A 17,698-nucleotide genomic window follows, 5' to 3' on the forward strand; every position below is an offset into this window, starting at 1 on the left:
ATTTTTTTTATACGATAAGTGTAGTATACCAATTTTTCGGTATTTTGATACCCCTAGATTGAACTCAAGACATCTCATAAAGGAGAGTCTTTGGGAGTCTCAATTTTATCATTTGAGCTAGGTCTCATCGACAAAAAAATTGAAATTATTACTGAAACATTTTTAAAATTCGATTATATGAGTTCATACATTACTTGATAATTAACCCAATTTAAAACGACAACCTAGCCCTAAAAATGGGTCGAAATAGATCAAGACAAGATCCAGTCGAAATTTTAGGCTGATCTAAAGTATCACGGCCTACCAAAAATAATGGGCTTCACTGGACTGACTAGGCATTTGACAATCATGATATATCACAAGTTACAAACCAATTGTACTTTTAGCTAATTAAGAAAACCAATGAAAAAAGGAAATGAAAACACTATGCATATACGTGATTGAAATGACTAAGCTCTATATAACATTATCTCATAATTTTCTTTTTTTCTTTCTTTGAGGCAAACTCGTAATTTCTTCTTGAAAAAGGATTATCTTGTAATTGCATGTTGATATATGTGGCATATATTTTGATTTAGCCTTTTGTTACAGGGATTTTAACAAATAAAATCACGAATTATTTTGAAATTATAATTCTAACGTGATTTTTGAAGTTTGCCGAATTAAATCACCATCTTTTTAATTTTTGTAATTTTATCCCTCTATTTTTTCCGATCGTCACAGTGCTGTCAAGGACAAATAATTTTTGCAATGTTTTTTGTTACGACTTTCTTCTTGACAATTTTAACATGCATTCTTATGTCTATTCACAGTAATTTGGTTCGAACGATTCTCATTTGAAAATAATTGGGGGGAACAAAATTATAAAAAGTAAAAGATGAAAATTTAATTTGTCACATTTCAAAAGTAACGCCAAAATTACAATTTTAAAATAATTCATGATTTTATTTGCTAAGACCCATTTTTAATTTTTATTTCAAAGAAATAATTTTTAAAAAAAGTATATATCATGACTTTAGATTTATCAACCTATTATTAGCTAATAAAAGTGAAATTAAATGATAAAAAATAATTATATACCCTAAATTGATGGAATAAACCCTAGTTAATAATCACAAAATTAAACTAAAGCATATAAAGTTGGAATTGAATAAAAATATATATAAGAAATTAAATAAAATTGAAAATGAGACATAAAGTGTCATACATTGAATCTCATTTCATCCAAAAAAAAAAAGAAAAAAACCTCTTGGTTGGAGTAGAAGCGTATTCATCGGATGTGAATATACGAGATTACATAATAAAATAATGACTTCCCACTTTTCAGACCACAACTCTTGTAATTTCGCCGAAAATAATTCCAAATACAAACAACTTAAAAAACATAACCAAACAAATTAGTGCAAACTCAATTCGTCAACATATATCCCCTTTTTCTCCGCAAATGCATTTTGTGGTTCAACCACGCACACACACAATACTCTAATTCATATCAAAACCCTACTACTGTCTTAGCCTTAGTAGTAAAATACGAGATTGAAATATCAAAACAAAGTAGCCGAATCAAACTCACAAGAGTCTCAAGATGAAAATAGAAATTAGTACGGCCATAAACAAGGCGGCGGCCCGGTCACGACCGCTCTCCGGCGACGCGCCGCCCTTGGCGGATTTGACATCCGGCGAGGGCGACGGCGGAGGCGGAGGCGGAGATCTGCGGACATGGATAGAGAGCTTCATCCCATGGAAACAGTAGCCACCGCTGCTCAGAAAATAGTAAGATCTGGCCTCCGTCAGATTGTAGACGTCTCTCCCTCCCCTCGTTACGTTCTTCATGAACTCGCCGTCGTCGCACCGCTCGTAATTTGCTTTCTTCACCTCCAACACGTTGTAGTACCGCTTATCAAACACAAAATCTGCACCATTTTCTTCTTAATTTAGAAAACTAATAAGAGAGAGAAATTAAGAGATCAAGAGAAGCGCAGCTGAGATAATAAGACGCTTACTCTTCAACCAATAGGTCAAACCATTATGATCTAAACAAATTAATAAGAGAGATAAAGAGATCTAGAGAGAGAGAGAGAGTTACAGAGCCAGTCTCCGACGAAGAAGTGGCGATGAGCGGCCCAATGAGTGTAGTTCACGTCGGGCGTCCAGCCGGCCTTGTCGCCGACCTTGATGAGATCGCCGGCCGCGCATGTTAGCATCGCGGCCGCCAACACCGCCGCCGCGGGGAAACACCGAATGCCGCCGCCGTGATCATGCATTTCTTGATTTATAGATGTGTGATGAGAGTGTTTATGTTGAAGCTATATAGCCCTATATAATAGGAAAGGCACATTTGGGATGATTTTTTTTTACCGTTTAATATTGGTCTGATTTATTACAGTTGTACAGTCAAATCCTACAACATGCATGCAATTTGTGTTGTACCTTAATATTCCCTTCCAAACTACATGATTTTTATTTTATTGAAAAAAAGAATACCATAAAATGTTACTATAACGTTTAATCTTTCTTCTTTTTTTTCAATAATGTTACATTCTTTGATTTTTGGTCAATTGATTATAACAGTTTCTTAATGATACAAGATAAAATTTCCCCTATATTATTTTCTACCCTTTAAGAAAAAATATTGTTGATTTATATGAGTGTGGTGAATCTATTATTCCCTCCATCCAAACGAAGTTGAGTCGTATTAATTTTCGGGTCGTTCCAACGAAGTTGATCAGTCGTTTTCTCTTTTTGATAAATTAAAGTTACTTTTTCATTCATTCTCTATTTTATTTTACTTTTTTTTATTCACTTTTTCACTAAACACTAACTCATTAATTCTCGTGTCCAAAAGAAGCGCATCAAGGTGCACCTTCACGGGAACAGATGGAGTATATGTTTTTATAATTCGTATTTCGAATTTTATTTTGTCTGTGCATTTAACTAGTATCTGCATAAGCATTACCGAACAAATTGCACTGCATTGAATGTAAAGGAAATAAAATAAAATATCATAATATAAGAAATTAAGAATAACATGAGACGTTACTTTTGGGGTTAGTCTAAATACATAAAAAAAAAAAAACATTGATTAATTAATTATTTATTAAAATTAATTGAAATTTTGGAATATCACAATGATTAATTAATTATTTATTAAAATTAATTGAAATTTTGGAATATCACAATGTATCTGATAATGTTTATTATTTGAGTTAATTTTGCTTGATTCATATCCTATTAATTTAGTGAGATTGAAGATATCTTAATAATAAAGATAAAAATACATAATCATATATATCTTATCAATTATATATGAAAATTTAACGTTTTGTGTGTATATGTTGATCTAGTGATAGTGTTTAATGTCTAAAATTAAAAGTCTCGTGTTTGAGTTCATATATAGTCGTACAATCTTTAAAAATATTTTCTATTACCATAAAAATAAAAAAGTAGATGCCCCTCAAATAAAATTGATAGCATTTTACAGGCTAAAAGCAAGATTTTTTTTAGGGTATCCCAAAGCAAGGGGAGATATATACCTCCCTTTATTTTCGCTACGTAATGAAGGTTTTGTCGGTTATATATAAATATTGGTGTTGAATGTATTACGCGAAATTAAGGTATTGAAATTTAAATGTAGTACAACACACTATCATAATATTTAATAAATTAAATGCTTGCGGTTATGCATATTTAAGGGGTTTAATAGTAGTGCTTTTCCTTTGGTTGTATGTATGTCAACAAATATGCAGAACATATAACATAAAATTAAAGCAAGATCATATAGAAAATTGTGGTATGTGGGATCACAAAAAGTTTACAAGAACAAAGATTGTTACTTCCTCCGTTAACCATAAACATATTCAACTAATGTATAACCGTCGAATTTTTTATGGGACTTTAAATTATGATTTAAATTTTATAGTATTAATTTTTATAATATAATTATTTTTTAATTAATTTAATTTGATGTAATAGATTGTTTACATTATATTAATCTCAACAATATTTGTCAATTAAATATTAACCTTTTGCTATAATAATGAAAATACTCCATCCGTCCCATGAATCTTGATGCATTTCTAAATATAGTAACAATTAGCTAAAAAATAAGGGTTCTTAATTATACTTAATTATCATTTTTCTACTTTATTACCTACAACTCCTTAATTCTCGTGCCGAAAACAAATGCATCAAGATTCGTGGGACGGAGGAAGTACCATTTTATATAAATTTTGTACTCCCTTCGTCCCACTTCAATAGGCACTTTTGAGTTGGGCACGGAGATTAAGAATAAAGAGTTAAGAGTGTAAAGTAGGTAGGGTCCACTTATTTTATGTGAGTAGAGAAAGTAGGGACCACATACTATTTTAGGAAAGTGCCAATTGAAATTGGACAAACAAAAAAGGCAAGTGTGCCAATTGAAGTGGGTCAGAGGGAGTATAATTTTTCTATATTGACGGATAAGAATTAATTTAAGATCTCATCTGTCATCTAAGCATCATCTCATCTCAACTCTGTAAGACCAGTTGATCATCAAGAACTCGAAAGACGATATTTGACTTTTAAACGCCAAACTTTTCAGCATTATAACGTCTGGACCCTGAAATACTATATTTGACTTTTATGTGTCAATCATTTGAACATTATTATTTGATGCTTTAATGTCACGACCGCACTTGCTAAGGATAGCAAATTCTGGAAAACCGCGACTAAGGGAGGGAATTTAGGAGCGGGATTTAGAAAGGGGCATATTCGGTTTCTTGATGATTTGACTTGTATAAAGAAATCAATCGAAATATCTAGAAATCAATGAAGGCCACAAGGGGACCGTACATAATATTATTCAAAGGGGTACTCAACGAGTTTGAGTACATTATTAAATAGTACATATTGTTTTGACAGATAACATAATGTCTTAGTAAAATCAGTGTTTGCAGCGGAATAATAATTTGAGTATATGTATGAAGACATATACTCTACTCTGAGGTACTCGTCCTAGATTGACAGAAGCTCCGCTTGCACACTTGTAGTAGCCCGCTCTTTTAATTATGATTAAAACTAGTAAATGCAATTTTTATAAATGAATCCAGTTTATGGTCCTGATTTTTTTTTTTCAGAAACGGAGTTATTATTTTAGCTTTATACTTTTATAAAGTATGAGAAAAACGCGACGAGGATTATTGAGTCATTCAATAATTTATTATTCAGTTTAATAACTGACTTAGCAAAGTCAAGTTATTAATTTATATGCGATAGAAATATTATTTCTATTATTTACTAGAAGTCGAGGAATTATTCCGACTGCAACGCAGATTAAATCTACGGATTTAATTTAAGTTATATTATAGTTTATCAAGTTAGCAGGCAAGGAAAAAGATATCAAGCAGATACAGAAATGCGATGATTTAAAATCGAAGCCAGTATTTATTTACAGTTCACAGACTACAGTCTAGTTCTCAGCTTGGGGAAAATCGTCTAGTATACCACAAAGGTTGTGGACTCTACGTGGCCACTTAATACCACTCACTAAAGTATTGACACAAAATCAAAATAAAATCTGCATAGTAAAAAAAAAATAGGTGATCATTCCACCATACCCTATGCCTGCACCATTTTTCAAACCATGAAGTAACACCACCAACTTTTGTTTTTTTTCTCCACTACATTTTTTCCCACTAACCTAACTTTTGTTTTTCTCCACTACATTTTTCCCCACTAATCTTTGCTCCCTCAGCCACCCACCACCATTATCACCTTCACCATTTCCTCACTCTTCACTCACGGCTCATCCAATTTCCAAGTTCAAAAATTCAAGTTTCCTTCACTGATGTCCAAGTTGTCGAATTCAGCAGGAAGGAAGGTGAGTAATTAGTTTTAAACCACCATTAATTTTTCCCAAAATTTCATTTTACATCCTCACCATTTCTGCAGAGTTCCTGCAACAAATTGTCCTACTCCAATTAATTTACTCCACCGCAGAAACAAATTCAGCAGTAAGTCACCAAACACTATATCAAAGTACAGCAATACATACATATGCACACACATGTATTTACTATATGTTTTCTAGCTTTTACATGTACAATCAATTGTTGTAGAAGAAAAACGAAAAATGAACAGAATTGAAACTCTAATTGCTTCTATGTGTAAACTGGAATTTGGGGGGGATGAGTCTCCTGTTCTTGTGTGTCCGAGTCAGGGGAGGGAGTGAGACAGCTCGGTGGCTGCCGGCGGTCGACGGACGGCGGCGAAGCCGTGGTGGTTGTCGATCTGCCAAGGAGGGAAATGAGAGGAAAATTTCGGTTTTTAATCTAAAAAGGGAAGGAAATGAAAGGGAAGAAAAGAACAGAGGGAAGAGAACTTATCTTTTTCCGGCGACGCGGCGGCGGGTGGCTTCCGATCTGCCAAAGAGGAAGAGATTAGATTATAAAAAAAAAAAAAAAAGGAAAAGGAGAAAAAGAGAACAAATGAAGGGAGAAGAAGCTAAGGCTTACCTGCTGTCCATGGCGACGGCGGCTCCATGAGAGACGGCTAGACGAGCAGGCGGCGACCTCAACTCCCGGCGAACAGCAGCAGCTCCAGGCGGCGATCTCAACTCCGGCGAGCTCCGACGGCGGTGACTTCGAGAGAGAGAGAGAGACGAATAGATCTTGAGAGAGGAAGAGAGAAGAGAGGTGGGCGTCTGTTTGAGGGAGAGGCGGTGGTCGGTTTTGCTGCTGCGGCCGCTGACTTATGTTGTAGGGAAACGATGGAGAAGAAGATGGAGCGAGGGAGAGGGGCCGATCGTCGGCTCTTCACGGAGAAGGGCGCGGTGACTGTATAATGTTTCCGCTGGGTTCGGTGGAGTGAAGGAGGTGGGCGGCCGTGATTGAGGTAAAGGAGAGAGGGTTGTCGGGGCGGCGGCGTGGCCGGCGACGCCTACCGCCGGAGGAGAGAAGAGGGCGAGGGGGGGTGCCTTGCTGTGTGCGTGTGTTTGTTTTGTGTGTGTCTCTGAATGTGTGTGTGCGCGTGTGATTAAGAGAGAGAGGAGAAAGGTAATAGGGTTTGGGTTTTGGGCCTGGATTGTTGGGCTTTGGCTATTGGGCCGAAAATGTAGAAGGAATGAGTGAATGAGTTAAGTTGTTGGGCCGGTTTTTATTTATATTGTTGGGCCTCTGATTTTTTAGAATGGGCTTAATTTTATTTCTTTTGCTTGGGCTTTTCCCTTTTAATTTTCGGGCTTGAATTTTAATGTCTTGGGCTTCACATCTAAATTCGAATTGGGCCTTTATCTATATTATTTGGGCTGAATTATTTGAGCTTGGGTTTGTTTTATTCTAAAGGAATTGAGCTTCCAATTTAATCGATTGGGCTTTCACAAATAAATTCGAATTGGGCCAGTCTTTATTTAAATGGACATTCACATTATTTCTATTGGGCTTGAATTATTTTAAAGATTGGGCTGATGCTTATTTTACGATGGGCTATTATTCTAATCTCATTTATATTTTGTTGGGCCATTACATTGGGCCGGGTTATTTCTTTATTTTGGGCCGAGTCTTGGGCCGATTTTTAATAAGTGATGGGCCGATTTTTAAATGGAATTTGGGACTCTTCATTTATTTTAATTGGGCCTTTATCTTTTAAAATATTGGGCTTGTGTTTAAATGGTATTGGACTTTGGCTATGAGCCGATTTTATTAAAGTCTTTGGGACGATTTTATTAAAGTCTTTGGGCCCTGATTTAAATTGAAACATTGGACTTATGTTTTTTTTAAAGAAATGGACTACCTTATTATTTAACTGGGCTGCAGTTCAAAGAAAAATGGATACTTATTAATTAGACTATTTAATTAGTTTAATTAATTATTTTTCTCAAAGGATGATTTACATAATAATAATATTGTATTATTATTATGTGCATATTTTAAGTAAATTACTTATTATATGCTAAGCATGACATGAAATTGCATTTTTACTTGCAATAAAAGTATTTAATTGGTTTTAATTATAAATCCAATTATTAAAGAAAGACGAGTAAGAATATTGTTGGTGTTCTTAACTCAAGTGAAATGTTTTCAATTAATTATTAAATTTTGAAAAGCCCGATAATTTTTACGAGATCACACCTCGATTAAAGCCGAATTAGTTCTTTATTTTCGATCGAGTACCAATGCGAGATCTATTTTACAATTAGAATATTTCGATGGGAAATGAAGAATCACAGCTCTATTCGACCGCGTTGGACGGAAGTTAGTTAAATCTATTAACGAGGATAAATAGTAGGATGCCCCAAATATCGTTCAAAAATATTAGTTCATGCATACAAGATTCATGCACAGTTAAATTATGCTTTCTCATTAATTGAGAATTTTCCTCGAAGCAATGTCTTATTTTATATTCTCGTGATTAAGGTCAAGCGCGAGAGTAAGAACTACTCAAGGAGTCAAAATACCTTAGCAAAACCTTGCTATCAGGTGGGCAATTTCTTACGCGTAAATAAAATGCTATGCAAGTGTTATGCTTTAAAATGCAAATTGGATCTTCAAGTATGGTATGCTTTATTACGCTTAAATGAGTTAAGCTTTATTATGATGCACATTAAATGATTACGCTTATTTACGCTTGAATGCTTTACGCTGATAAGTTTATGCTTATGTTTGATGCTTGCGTCTGTTGGGGGAGGCCTCCCTCAACAGTACGATGCCGTGTCCGCTGAGGAGGGCCTTCCTCACGGCGCGATGCCCGTGTCCGCTGAGAGAGGCCTCTCTCGCGGCGCGATGCCAGTATGCCAGTATGCCAGTGTTACAGCGTCTATTGGGGGAGGCCTCCCTCAATAGTACGATGCCGTGACCGCTGAGGGAGGCCCCCTCTCACGGTGCGATGCCCGTGTTCGTTGGGGAAGGCCTTCTCCACGACACGATGCGTGTTGATGTTTGTTAATGAAGATTGATGATGAAGAATGCCCTTATGCTATTTATGAATTTGGAAATGTTTAATGAGCAAAGGATATGAAAGAAACTCATGCCTCTTATGCGATATTGTGTTTTGTTGTTGATGTTATGTTATATGCTTGGCAACTGCCCACTAAGTACTTTTGTACTTAGCCCTTCGATGTTTATGTTTGTGCAGGTTGAGCTGTGATGGGCGATGAAGTGTTGTTGCTGAGTAGAGCTTTTGTCGAACTTAAAGTAGGCTCAGAAAGGATACATGTCTTCATACATGTATCTCAGTTATGCTTCCGCTGTAAACACTGATTATTTCAGTTACGCCTTCCGTTGCAAACTCTGATAAAGTTTTACTCAAGCCCCTAACGATGCATTTTTCCTTTTAAGGAATATAACGCGTATTCAAGTTCTTTGAGTACCCCTTTTATGCGAACTATGCATTTTTCCTTTTTAAGGAATATTTCACGCATATTCAAACTCTTTGAGTATTCTTTTATGCACCCCTTTCTAAACCCGCTTCTTAATTTCCCTTCCCCAGTCATGGTTTTCCCGGATTAATTATCCTTAATTAAGGCCGGTCGTGACAGAGTGGTATCAGAGCAGTTCGTTTGCTCTGAGCCTAAGAGTTTATTTAAGCCAAACTTAGAATGGATCACTAAAGTGTCTAGATTTCAATCGACAAAGCTCAGCACTTCATCGCATCACACTCAACGAAGCAGAATGGTAAGCTATTCCAAGTTTTGAGTTAATGTTTACAAAAAGTGAGAACTATCGTAATAACAAAGTGAGTAACTGTCAATAGCTTTGTTATGTTGTTATTGAATGAAATGATTTACGCAAGTGCGATTAAGTATGCTTATGGAATAAATCCCTATGAACATAGAGCTATTAAGTTATGAGATCACCACTACGACAGAACATAGAAGCAAACGTAGAAGAACTTCGACTGTATCTTTTGGTGGCTATAGTGAAAGAAGCAAGATAAGTGATGCGTATAGAATAATTTTTAAGCTCGTGATTTTATAGCCGCTATAAATCTCCATGACTTATACCTAAGTATCCAGTTTAGATGATGATATATTATATGCTTAAGAATTGATATGACTCATGGAAATGAGATGCTAAGGACCCTTAAAGCTTACTACATCAATGTTGTCATTGGAGTTATGACTTGTTTACAAGTTAGAATAAGTTAACCTGTACAAGAATTCTTTTGAGGTTTGTATTAGATTATGCTAGAGTGTACTAATTGGCACATATTTGATACCAGAATGCCGCCTAAGAGAGGACGCCCTGTGAGAAACAATAACAATCGCAGAAACCGTAACGCTGTACCCGAAGAACCACAAGATGCTCGAGGACATAACCCATCCCCTCCGCCTCCGACTAGGAGAGTCGAAGAACTCTTTTTAAGGCAAAACCCACCTACGTTTGACGGAACGAGTGAACCGGCTGAAGCTGAGATTTGGGTGCGTGCAATGGAACACATTTTCAACTTTCTACGTTGTAATGATGAGGAGCGCCTATCTTGCGTCTCTTTCCAACTAACAGGATCAGCTGACTTCTGGTGGGAAGCACGTCGAAAAATTCTGACACCAGAACAATGGGCAAGTTATACTTGGGAAGATTTTAAGACAGGATTATATGATAAATATATTCCGAAAAGCTATAGGAAGAAGAAAGAAGCTGAGTTCTACGAGTTAAAGCAAGGAAAGAAATCGGTGGTTGAATACGACAAGGAATTCTGCAACCTGTCTAGGTTTGCTCCACAACAAGTAGACACAGATGAGAAGATGGCAGAGAAATTTTGTGTCGGTCTGCGACACGAAATTAAGATGACTTTAGCAAGCCACAGAGGACTCTCATACACGGAGTCTCTGAACAGGGCACTTGACATTGAAGCTGCAATGCCGTCAGACAAGTCAGCCCCACCGTTTATCTCGATGCCAAACGACTTACCGGCAGCCTCGCATACTCTCAAAGGGAAGCGCAAGTGGGACAACAATGAAGACAATATCAATCCGATTAATAAGCGAGTATGGCAAGAAAATGAACAGGCCGAACAGTTTATTCAACCAAGGTACGAGGCACAGACTAACCTCGAGCCAACTGGGGATAGCCAAGGTCAGAGAGGAATTTCACCTTGCCCAAATTGCGGTAAAATGCATAGGAGTGTTTGTCGAGCTGGGACTAACGGTTGTTACAATTGTGGTCAAAAGGGTCACTACTCCACGCAATGCCCCAACAGACAACAAGGTTCAGCAATTGGGAACACCCACACCCCCTTGCCAGCAATACGCGGACACTTGTGAAATCAGCCTCAATCACATCAGTGAAAATCTTATGGAGACACCGCAGACAAGAAAAGCTACGTGGGAGCTTGAAAACAAGATGAAGGAAAAATACCCCGAACTGTTTTAGCAGAGATATGCAAATTTCGGGACGAAATTTTTGTTAAGAGGGGTAGTATGTAGTAGCCCGCTCTTTTAATTATGATTAAAACTAGTAAATGCAATTTTTATAAATGAATCCAGTTTATGGTCCTGATTTTTTTTTTTCAGAAACGGAGTTATTATTTTAGCTTTATACTTTTATAAAGTATGAGAAAAACGCGACGAGGATTATTGAGTCATTCAATAATTTATTATTCAGTTTAATAACTGACTTAGCAAAGTCAAGTTATTAATTTATATGCGATAGAAATATTATTTCTATTATTTACTAGAAGTCGAGGAATTATTCCGACTGCAACGCAGATTAAATCTACGGATTTAATTTAAGTTATATTATAGTTTATCAAGTTAGCAGGCAAGGAAAAAGATATCAAGCAGATACAGAAATGCGATGATTTAAAATCGAAGCCAGTATTTATTTACAGTTCACAGACTACAGTCTAGTTCTCAGCTTGGGGAAAATCGTCTAGTATACCACAAAGGTTGTGGACTCTACGTGGCCACTTAATACCACTCACTAAAGTATTGACACAAAATCAAAATAAAATCTGCATAGTAAAAAAAAAATAGGTGATCATTCCACCATACCCTATGCCTGCACCATTTTTCAAACCATGAAGTAACACCACCAACTTTTGTTTTTTTTCTCCACTACATTTTTTCCCACTAACCTAACTTTTGTTTTTCTCCACTACATTTTTCCCCACTAATCTTTGCTCCCTCAGCCACCCACCACCATTATCACCTTCACCATTTCCTCACTCTTCACTCACGGCTCATCCAATTTCCAAGTTCAAAAATTCAAGTTTCCTTCACTGATGTCCAAGTTGTCGAATTCAGCAGGAAGGAAGGTGAGTAATTAGTTTTAAACCACCATTAATTTTTCCCAAAATTTCATTTTACATCCTCACCATTTCTGCAGAGTTCCTGCAACAAATTGTCCTACTCCAATTAATTTACTCCACCGCAGAAACAAATTCAGCAGTAAGTCACCAAACACTATATCAAAGTACAGCAATACATACATATGCACACACATGTATTTACTATATGTTTTCTAGCTTTTACATGTACAATCAATTGTTGTAGAAGAAAAACGAAAAATGAACAGAATTGAAACTCTAATTGCTTCTATGTGTAAACTGGAATTTGGGGGGGATGAGTCTCCTGTTCTTGTGTGTCCGAGTCAGGGGAGGGAGTGAGACAGCTCGGTGGCTGCCGGCGGTCGACGGACGGCGGCGAAGCCGTGGTGGTTGTCGATCTGCCAAGGAGGGAAATGAGAGGAAAATTTCGGTTTTTAATCTAAAAAGGGAAGGAAATGAAAGGGAAGAAAAGAACAGAGGGAAGAGAACTTATCTTTTTCCGGCGACGCGGCGGCGGGTGGCTTCCGATCTGCCAAAGAGGAAGAGATTAGATTATAAAAAAAAAAAAAAAAGGAAAAGGAGAAAAAGAGAACAAATGAAGGGAGAAGAAGCTAAGGCTTACCTGCTGTCCATGGCGACGGCGGCTCCATGAGAGACGGCTAGACGAGCAGGCGGCGACCTCAACTCCCGGCGAACAGCAGCAGCTCCAGGCGGCGATCTCAACTCCGGCGAGCTCCGACGGCGGTGACTTCGAGAGAGAGAGAGAGACGAATAGATCTTGAGAGAGGAAGAGAGAAGAGAGGTGGGCGTCTGTTTGAGGGAGAGGCGGTGGTCGGTTTTGCTGCTGCGGCCGCTGACTTATGTTGTAGGGAAACGATGGAGAAGAAGATGGAGCGAGGGAGAGGGGCCGATCGTCGGCTCTTCACGGAGAAGGGCGCGGTGACTGTATAATGTTTCCGCTGGGTTCGGTGGAGTGAAGGAGGTGGGCGGCCGTGATTGAGGTAAAGGAGAGAGGGTTGTCGGGGCGGCGGCGTGGCCGGCGACGCCTACCGCCGGAGGAGAGAAGAGGGCGAGGGGGGGTGCCTTGCTGTGTGCGTGTGTTTGTTTTGTGTGTGTCTCTGAATGTGTGTGTGCGCGTGTGATTAAGAGAGAGAGGAGAAAGGTAATAGGGTTTGGGTTTTGGGCCTGGATTGTTGGGCTTTGGCTATTGGGCCGAAAATGTAGAAGGAATGAGTGAATGAGTTAAGTTGTTGGGCCGGTTTTTATTTATATTGTTGGGCCTCTGATTTTTTAGAATGGGCTTAATTTTATTTCTTTTGCTTGGGCTTTTCCCTTTTAATTTTCGGGCTTGAATTTTAATGTCTTGGGCTTCACATCTAAATTCGAATTGGGCCTTTATCTATATTATTTGGGCTGAATTATTTGAGCTTGGGTTTGTTTTATTCTAAAGGAATTGAGCTTCCAATTTAATCGATTGGGCTTTCACAAATAAATTCGAATTGGGCCAGTCTTTATTTAAATGGACATTCACATTATTTCTATTGGGCTTGAATTATTTTAAAGATTGGGCTGATGCTTATTTTACGATGGGCTATTATTCTAATCTCATTTATATTTTGTTGGGCCATTACATTGGGCCGGGTTATTTCTTTATTTTGGGCCGAGTCTTGGGCCGATTTTTAATAAGTGATGGGCCGATTTTTAAATGGAATTTGGGACTCTTCATTTATTTTAATTGGGCCTTTATCTTTTAAAATATTGGGCTTGTGTTTAAATGGTATTGGACTTTGGCTATGAGCCGATTTTATTAAAGTCTTTGGGACGATTTTATTAAAGTCTTTGGGCCCTGATTTAAATTGAAACATTGGACTTATGTTTTTTTTAAAGAAATGGACTACCTTATTATTTAACTGGGCTGCAGTTCAAAGAAAAATGGATACTTATTAATTAGACTATTTAATTAGTTTAATTAATTATTTTTCTCAAAGGATGATTTACATAATAATAATATTGTATTATTATTATGTGCATATTTTAAGTAAATTACTTATTATATGCTAAGCATGACATGAAATTGCATTTTTACTTGCAATAAAAGTATTTAATTGGTTTTAATTATAAATCCAATTATTAAAGAAAGACGAGTAAGAATATTGTTGGTGTTCTTAACTCAAGTGAAATGTTTTCAATTAATTATTAAATTTTGAAAAGCCCGATAATTTTTACGAGATCACACCTCGATTAAAGCCGAATTAGTTCTTTATTTTCGATCGAGTACCAATGCGAGATCTATTTTACAATTAGAATATTTCGATGGGAAATGAAGAATCACAGCTCTATTCGACCGCGTTGGACGGAAGTTAGTTAAATCTATTAACGAGGATAAATAGTAGGATGCCCCAAATATCGTTCAAAAATATTAGTTCATGCATACAAGATTCATGCACAGTTAAATTATGCTTTCTCATTAATTGAGAATTTTCCTCGAAGCAATGTCTTATTTTATATTCTCGTGATTAAGGTCAAGCGCGAGAGTAAGAACTACTCAAGGAGTCAAAATACCTTAGCAAAACCTTGCTATCAGGTGGGCAATTTCTTACGCGTAAATAAAATGCTATGCAAGTGTTATGCTTTAAAATGCAAATTGGATCTTCAAGTATGGTATGCTTTATTACGCTTAAATGAGTTAAGCTTTATTATGATGCACATTAAATGATTACGCTTATTTACGCTTGAATGCTTTACGCTGATAAGTTTATGCTTATGTTTGATGCTTGCGTCTGTTGGGGGAGGCCTCCCTCAACAGTACGATGCCGTGTCCGCTGAGGAGGGCCTTCCTCACGGCGCGATGCCCGTGTCCGCTGAGAGAGGCCTCTCTCGCGGCGCGATGCCAGTATGCCAGTATGCCAGTGTTACAGCGTCTATTGGGGGAGGCCTCCCTCAATAGTACGATGCCGTGACCGCTGAGGGAGGCCCCCTCTCACGGTGCGATGCCCGTGTTCGTTGGGGAAGGCCTTCTCCACGACACGATGCGTGTTGATGTTTGTTAATGAAGATTGATGATGAAGAATGCCCTTATGCTATTTATGAATTTGGAAATGTTTAATGAGCAAAGGATATGAAAGAAACTCATGCCTCTTATGCGATATTGTGTTTTGTTGTTGATGTTATGTTATATGCTTGGCAACTGCCCACTAAGTACTTTTGTACTTAGCCCTTCGATGTTTATGTTTGTGCAGGTTGAGCTGTGATGGGCGATGAAGTGTTGTTGCTGAGTAGAGCTTTTGTCGAACTTAAAGTAGGCTCAGAAAGGATACATGTCTTCATACATGTATCTCAGTTATGCTTCCGCTGTAAACACTGATTATTTCAGTTACGCCTTCCGTTGCAAACTCTGATAAAGTTTTACTCAAGCCCCTAACGATGCATTTTTCCTTTTAAGGAATATAACGCGTATTCAAGTTCTTTGAGTACCCCTTTTATGCGAACTATGCATTTTTCCTTTTTAAGGAATATTTCACGCATATTCAAACTCTTTGAGTATTCTTTTATGCACCCCTTTCTAAACCCGCTTCTTAATTTCCCTTCCCCAGTCATGGTTTTCCCGGATTAATTATCCTTAATTAAGGCCGGTCGTGACAACACTACATCCTCGATCACTGCTCAACCTGCACATTTATAAATACATGCAGGGCTAAGTACAGGAGTACTTAGTGGACACTTGCCGAAATTTACATACATGCATAATATTTTATTGTCAAGCCTTTCAACAGTAGTAAGATACGAGGGTTTTCCTTTAAAGACTCGTATTTACCAAACATAATATCATTTCTTTCATCAATAACCCGCGCAGGTATTTTATATCATTAATTACCATATCAGTAACTCGTGCCGAGAGGGAGGCCTCCCTCTACGGACACTATGATCGGCCAACCCGCTAGATGACTCACGATCACAAGGTGTACACTAATTCCGAAGGGATTTGCGGTCCCATCCAGAATCCGAATTCGATTAACATCAGATAGGCAATTAATAATAAAACATAAAGCATTTAGGCATTGACAATATCATTTAAATTCATAAGCATAAAGTCTTAACAATTCTAATATATAATTTTAGTTTATACATAGAAAGCCTACCTGAATAGCAGACTCACGGTTTAGCTCTAACTCTGGTGCTTGACCTTTAATCCGAGAAAATAAAATAAGATTCTAATTCTTGAAAAATCTCAATAAATGAGGATGCGTGAAATGATTATGCATGACTCATATTCCTTTAATTAAATTATGGGATGCTAATCCTATTTAAGGAATTAAATCTCGTCTTATGAGGTCGGATTATTAATCTTTAATAATCTACTCATCTTAAAATAATCTAATTCACTTACTAATTAATAATTAGTAAGTCTTAAAATTTTCTCTAATTAAACTTAATAGAATAATTATGAAGACCCAATTAAAATAAAATAATCAAGGCCCAAAAGGAATTTAATTCGAGCCCAAAAGAACAAATTCGAAGCCCAGTGCATTAATAAAATTAGGCCCAACATCAATTAAATTCTAGAGCCCAAAAAATGAGGCCCAAGATAATAAAATCATGAAGCCCAATAAGTGAGCCCATCATCACCCTTAAAATAATTAGTAAATTTTAATATTAATCACTAATTAAAATAATTAGGATTAATAAAGAAGCCTAAAATAATAATTCTTATTGGGTTAAATAAATAAATCAAACGAGGCCCAGCTAATATAATACAATAGTCCAATTAATTAGAATGAGTAAGGCCCAATCCGTTAATAATCCTTAGCCCAATAGAAGATAATAAGGACCCAATTAATCAATGCAGCTGGGCTTTTTAATTTATTAACACTTAGCCCATCTCAAATAAATAAGCAAGGCCCGATTAAAATAAAAACAAGCCCAAAAATCGGCCCAAAATCCTCCCCTTTTCTTCCCCAAATTCACGCCTCTTTATCTCTCTCTCTACCGACATCTCTTTCTCTCTTTTTTTTTTTTTTTTTTCGGTTCTCTCTCTCTCTTTTATCAAAACCAACACTCACACAAACTTTTTAATCTTTCTCTCTCCTCACAACAAAACACACGCACACACACTTTTTTTTTATCTCTCTCTCTCTTCAATCACCACACCACACACTTTATATAATCTCCCTCTCTCTATCTTTTTTTTAAAATATTCCTTCTCTCCTCACAACAAAACACACGCACACACACTTTTTTTTATCTCTCTCTCTCTTCAATCACCACACACACACTTTATATAATCTCCCTCTCTCTATCTTTTTTTTAAAATATTCCTTCTCTCCTCACAACAAAACCCACGCACACACACTTTTTTTTTATCTCTCTCTCTCTTCAATCACCACACACACCTTTATATAATCTCCCTCTCTCTATCTTTTTTTTTAAAATATTCCTTCTCTCCTCACAACAAAACACC

General features: G+C 36.9%; 2 protein-coding genes and 2 long non-coding RNA genes across 4 annotated transcripts in view; 1 reads left to right on the plus strand and 3 right to left on the minus strand.

Annotated features, from left to right (window-relative positions):
- Positions 1–17,698, plus strand: part of LOC130990970 (early nodulin-like protein 17) — a 58,012-nt gene that overhangs the window by 15,845 nt on the left and 24,469 nt on the right. The window lies entirely within an intron of this gene.
- On the minus strand, positions 1,254–2,295 carry LOC130989609 (early nodulin-like protein 19). The gene is made up of 2 exons (XM_057913625.1): positions 2,087–2,295; positions 1,254–1,913 (listed from the first exon to the last, which is right to left on the minus strand). The coding sequence occupies exons 1-2, from the start codon at positions 2,262–2,264 to the stop codon at positions 1,570–1,572; spliced, it is 522 nt and encodes a 173-aa protein (XP_057769608.1). The 5' UTR covers positions 2,265–2,295; the 3' UTR covers positions 1,254–1,569.
- On the minus strand, positions 5,996–8,384 carry LOC130989610 (uncharacterized). The gene is made up of 2 exons (XR_009090700.1): positions 6,492–8,384; positions 5,996–6,398 (listed from the first exon to the last, which is right to left on the minus strand). It is a non-coding gene; the product is annotated as an uncharacterized LOC130989610 (long non-coding RNA).
- Positions 12,367–14,755, minus strand: LOC130989611 (uncharacterized). Its single transcript, XR_009090701.1, has 2 exons — positions 12,863–14,755; positions 12,367–12,769 (listed from the first exon to the last, which is right to left on the minus strand). It is a non-coding gene; the product is annotated as an uncharacterized LOC130989611 (long non-coding RNA).

The sequence above is a fragment of the Salvia miltiorrhiza genome, chromosome 6 (assembly GCF_028751815.1).
Source record: "Salvia miltiorrhiza cultivar Shanhuang (shh) chromosome 6, IMPLAD_Smil_shh, whole genome shotgun sequence".
NCBI classification, from domain to species: Eukaryota; Viridiplantae; Streptophyta; class Magnoliopsida; order Lamiales; family Lamiaceae; genus Salvia; species Salvia miltiorrhiza.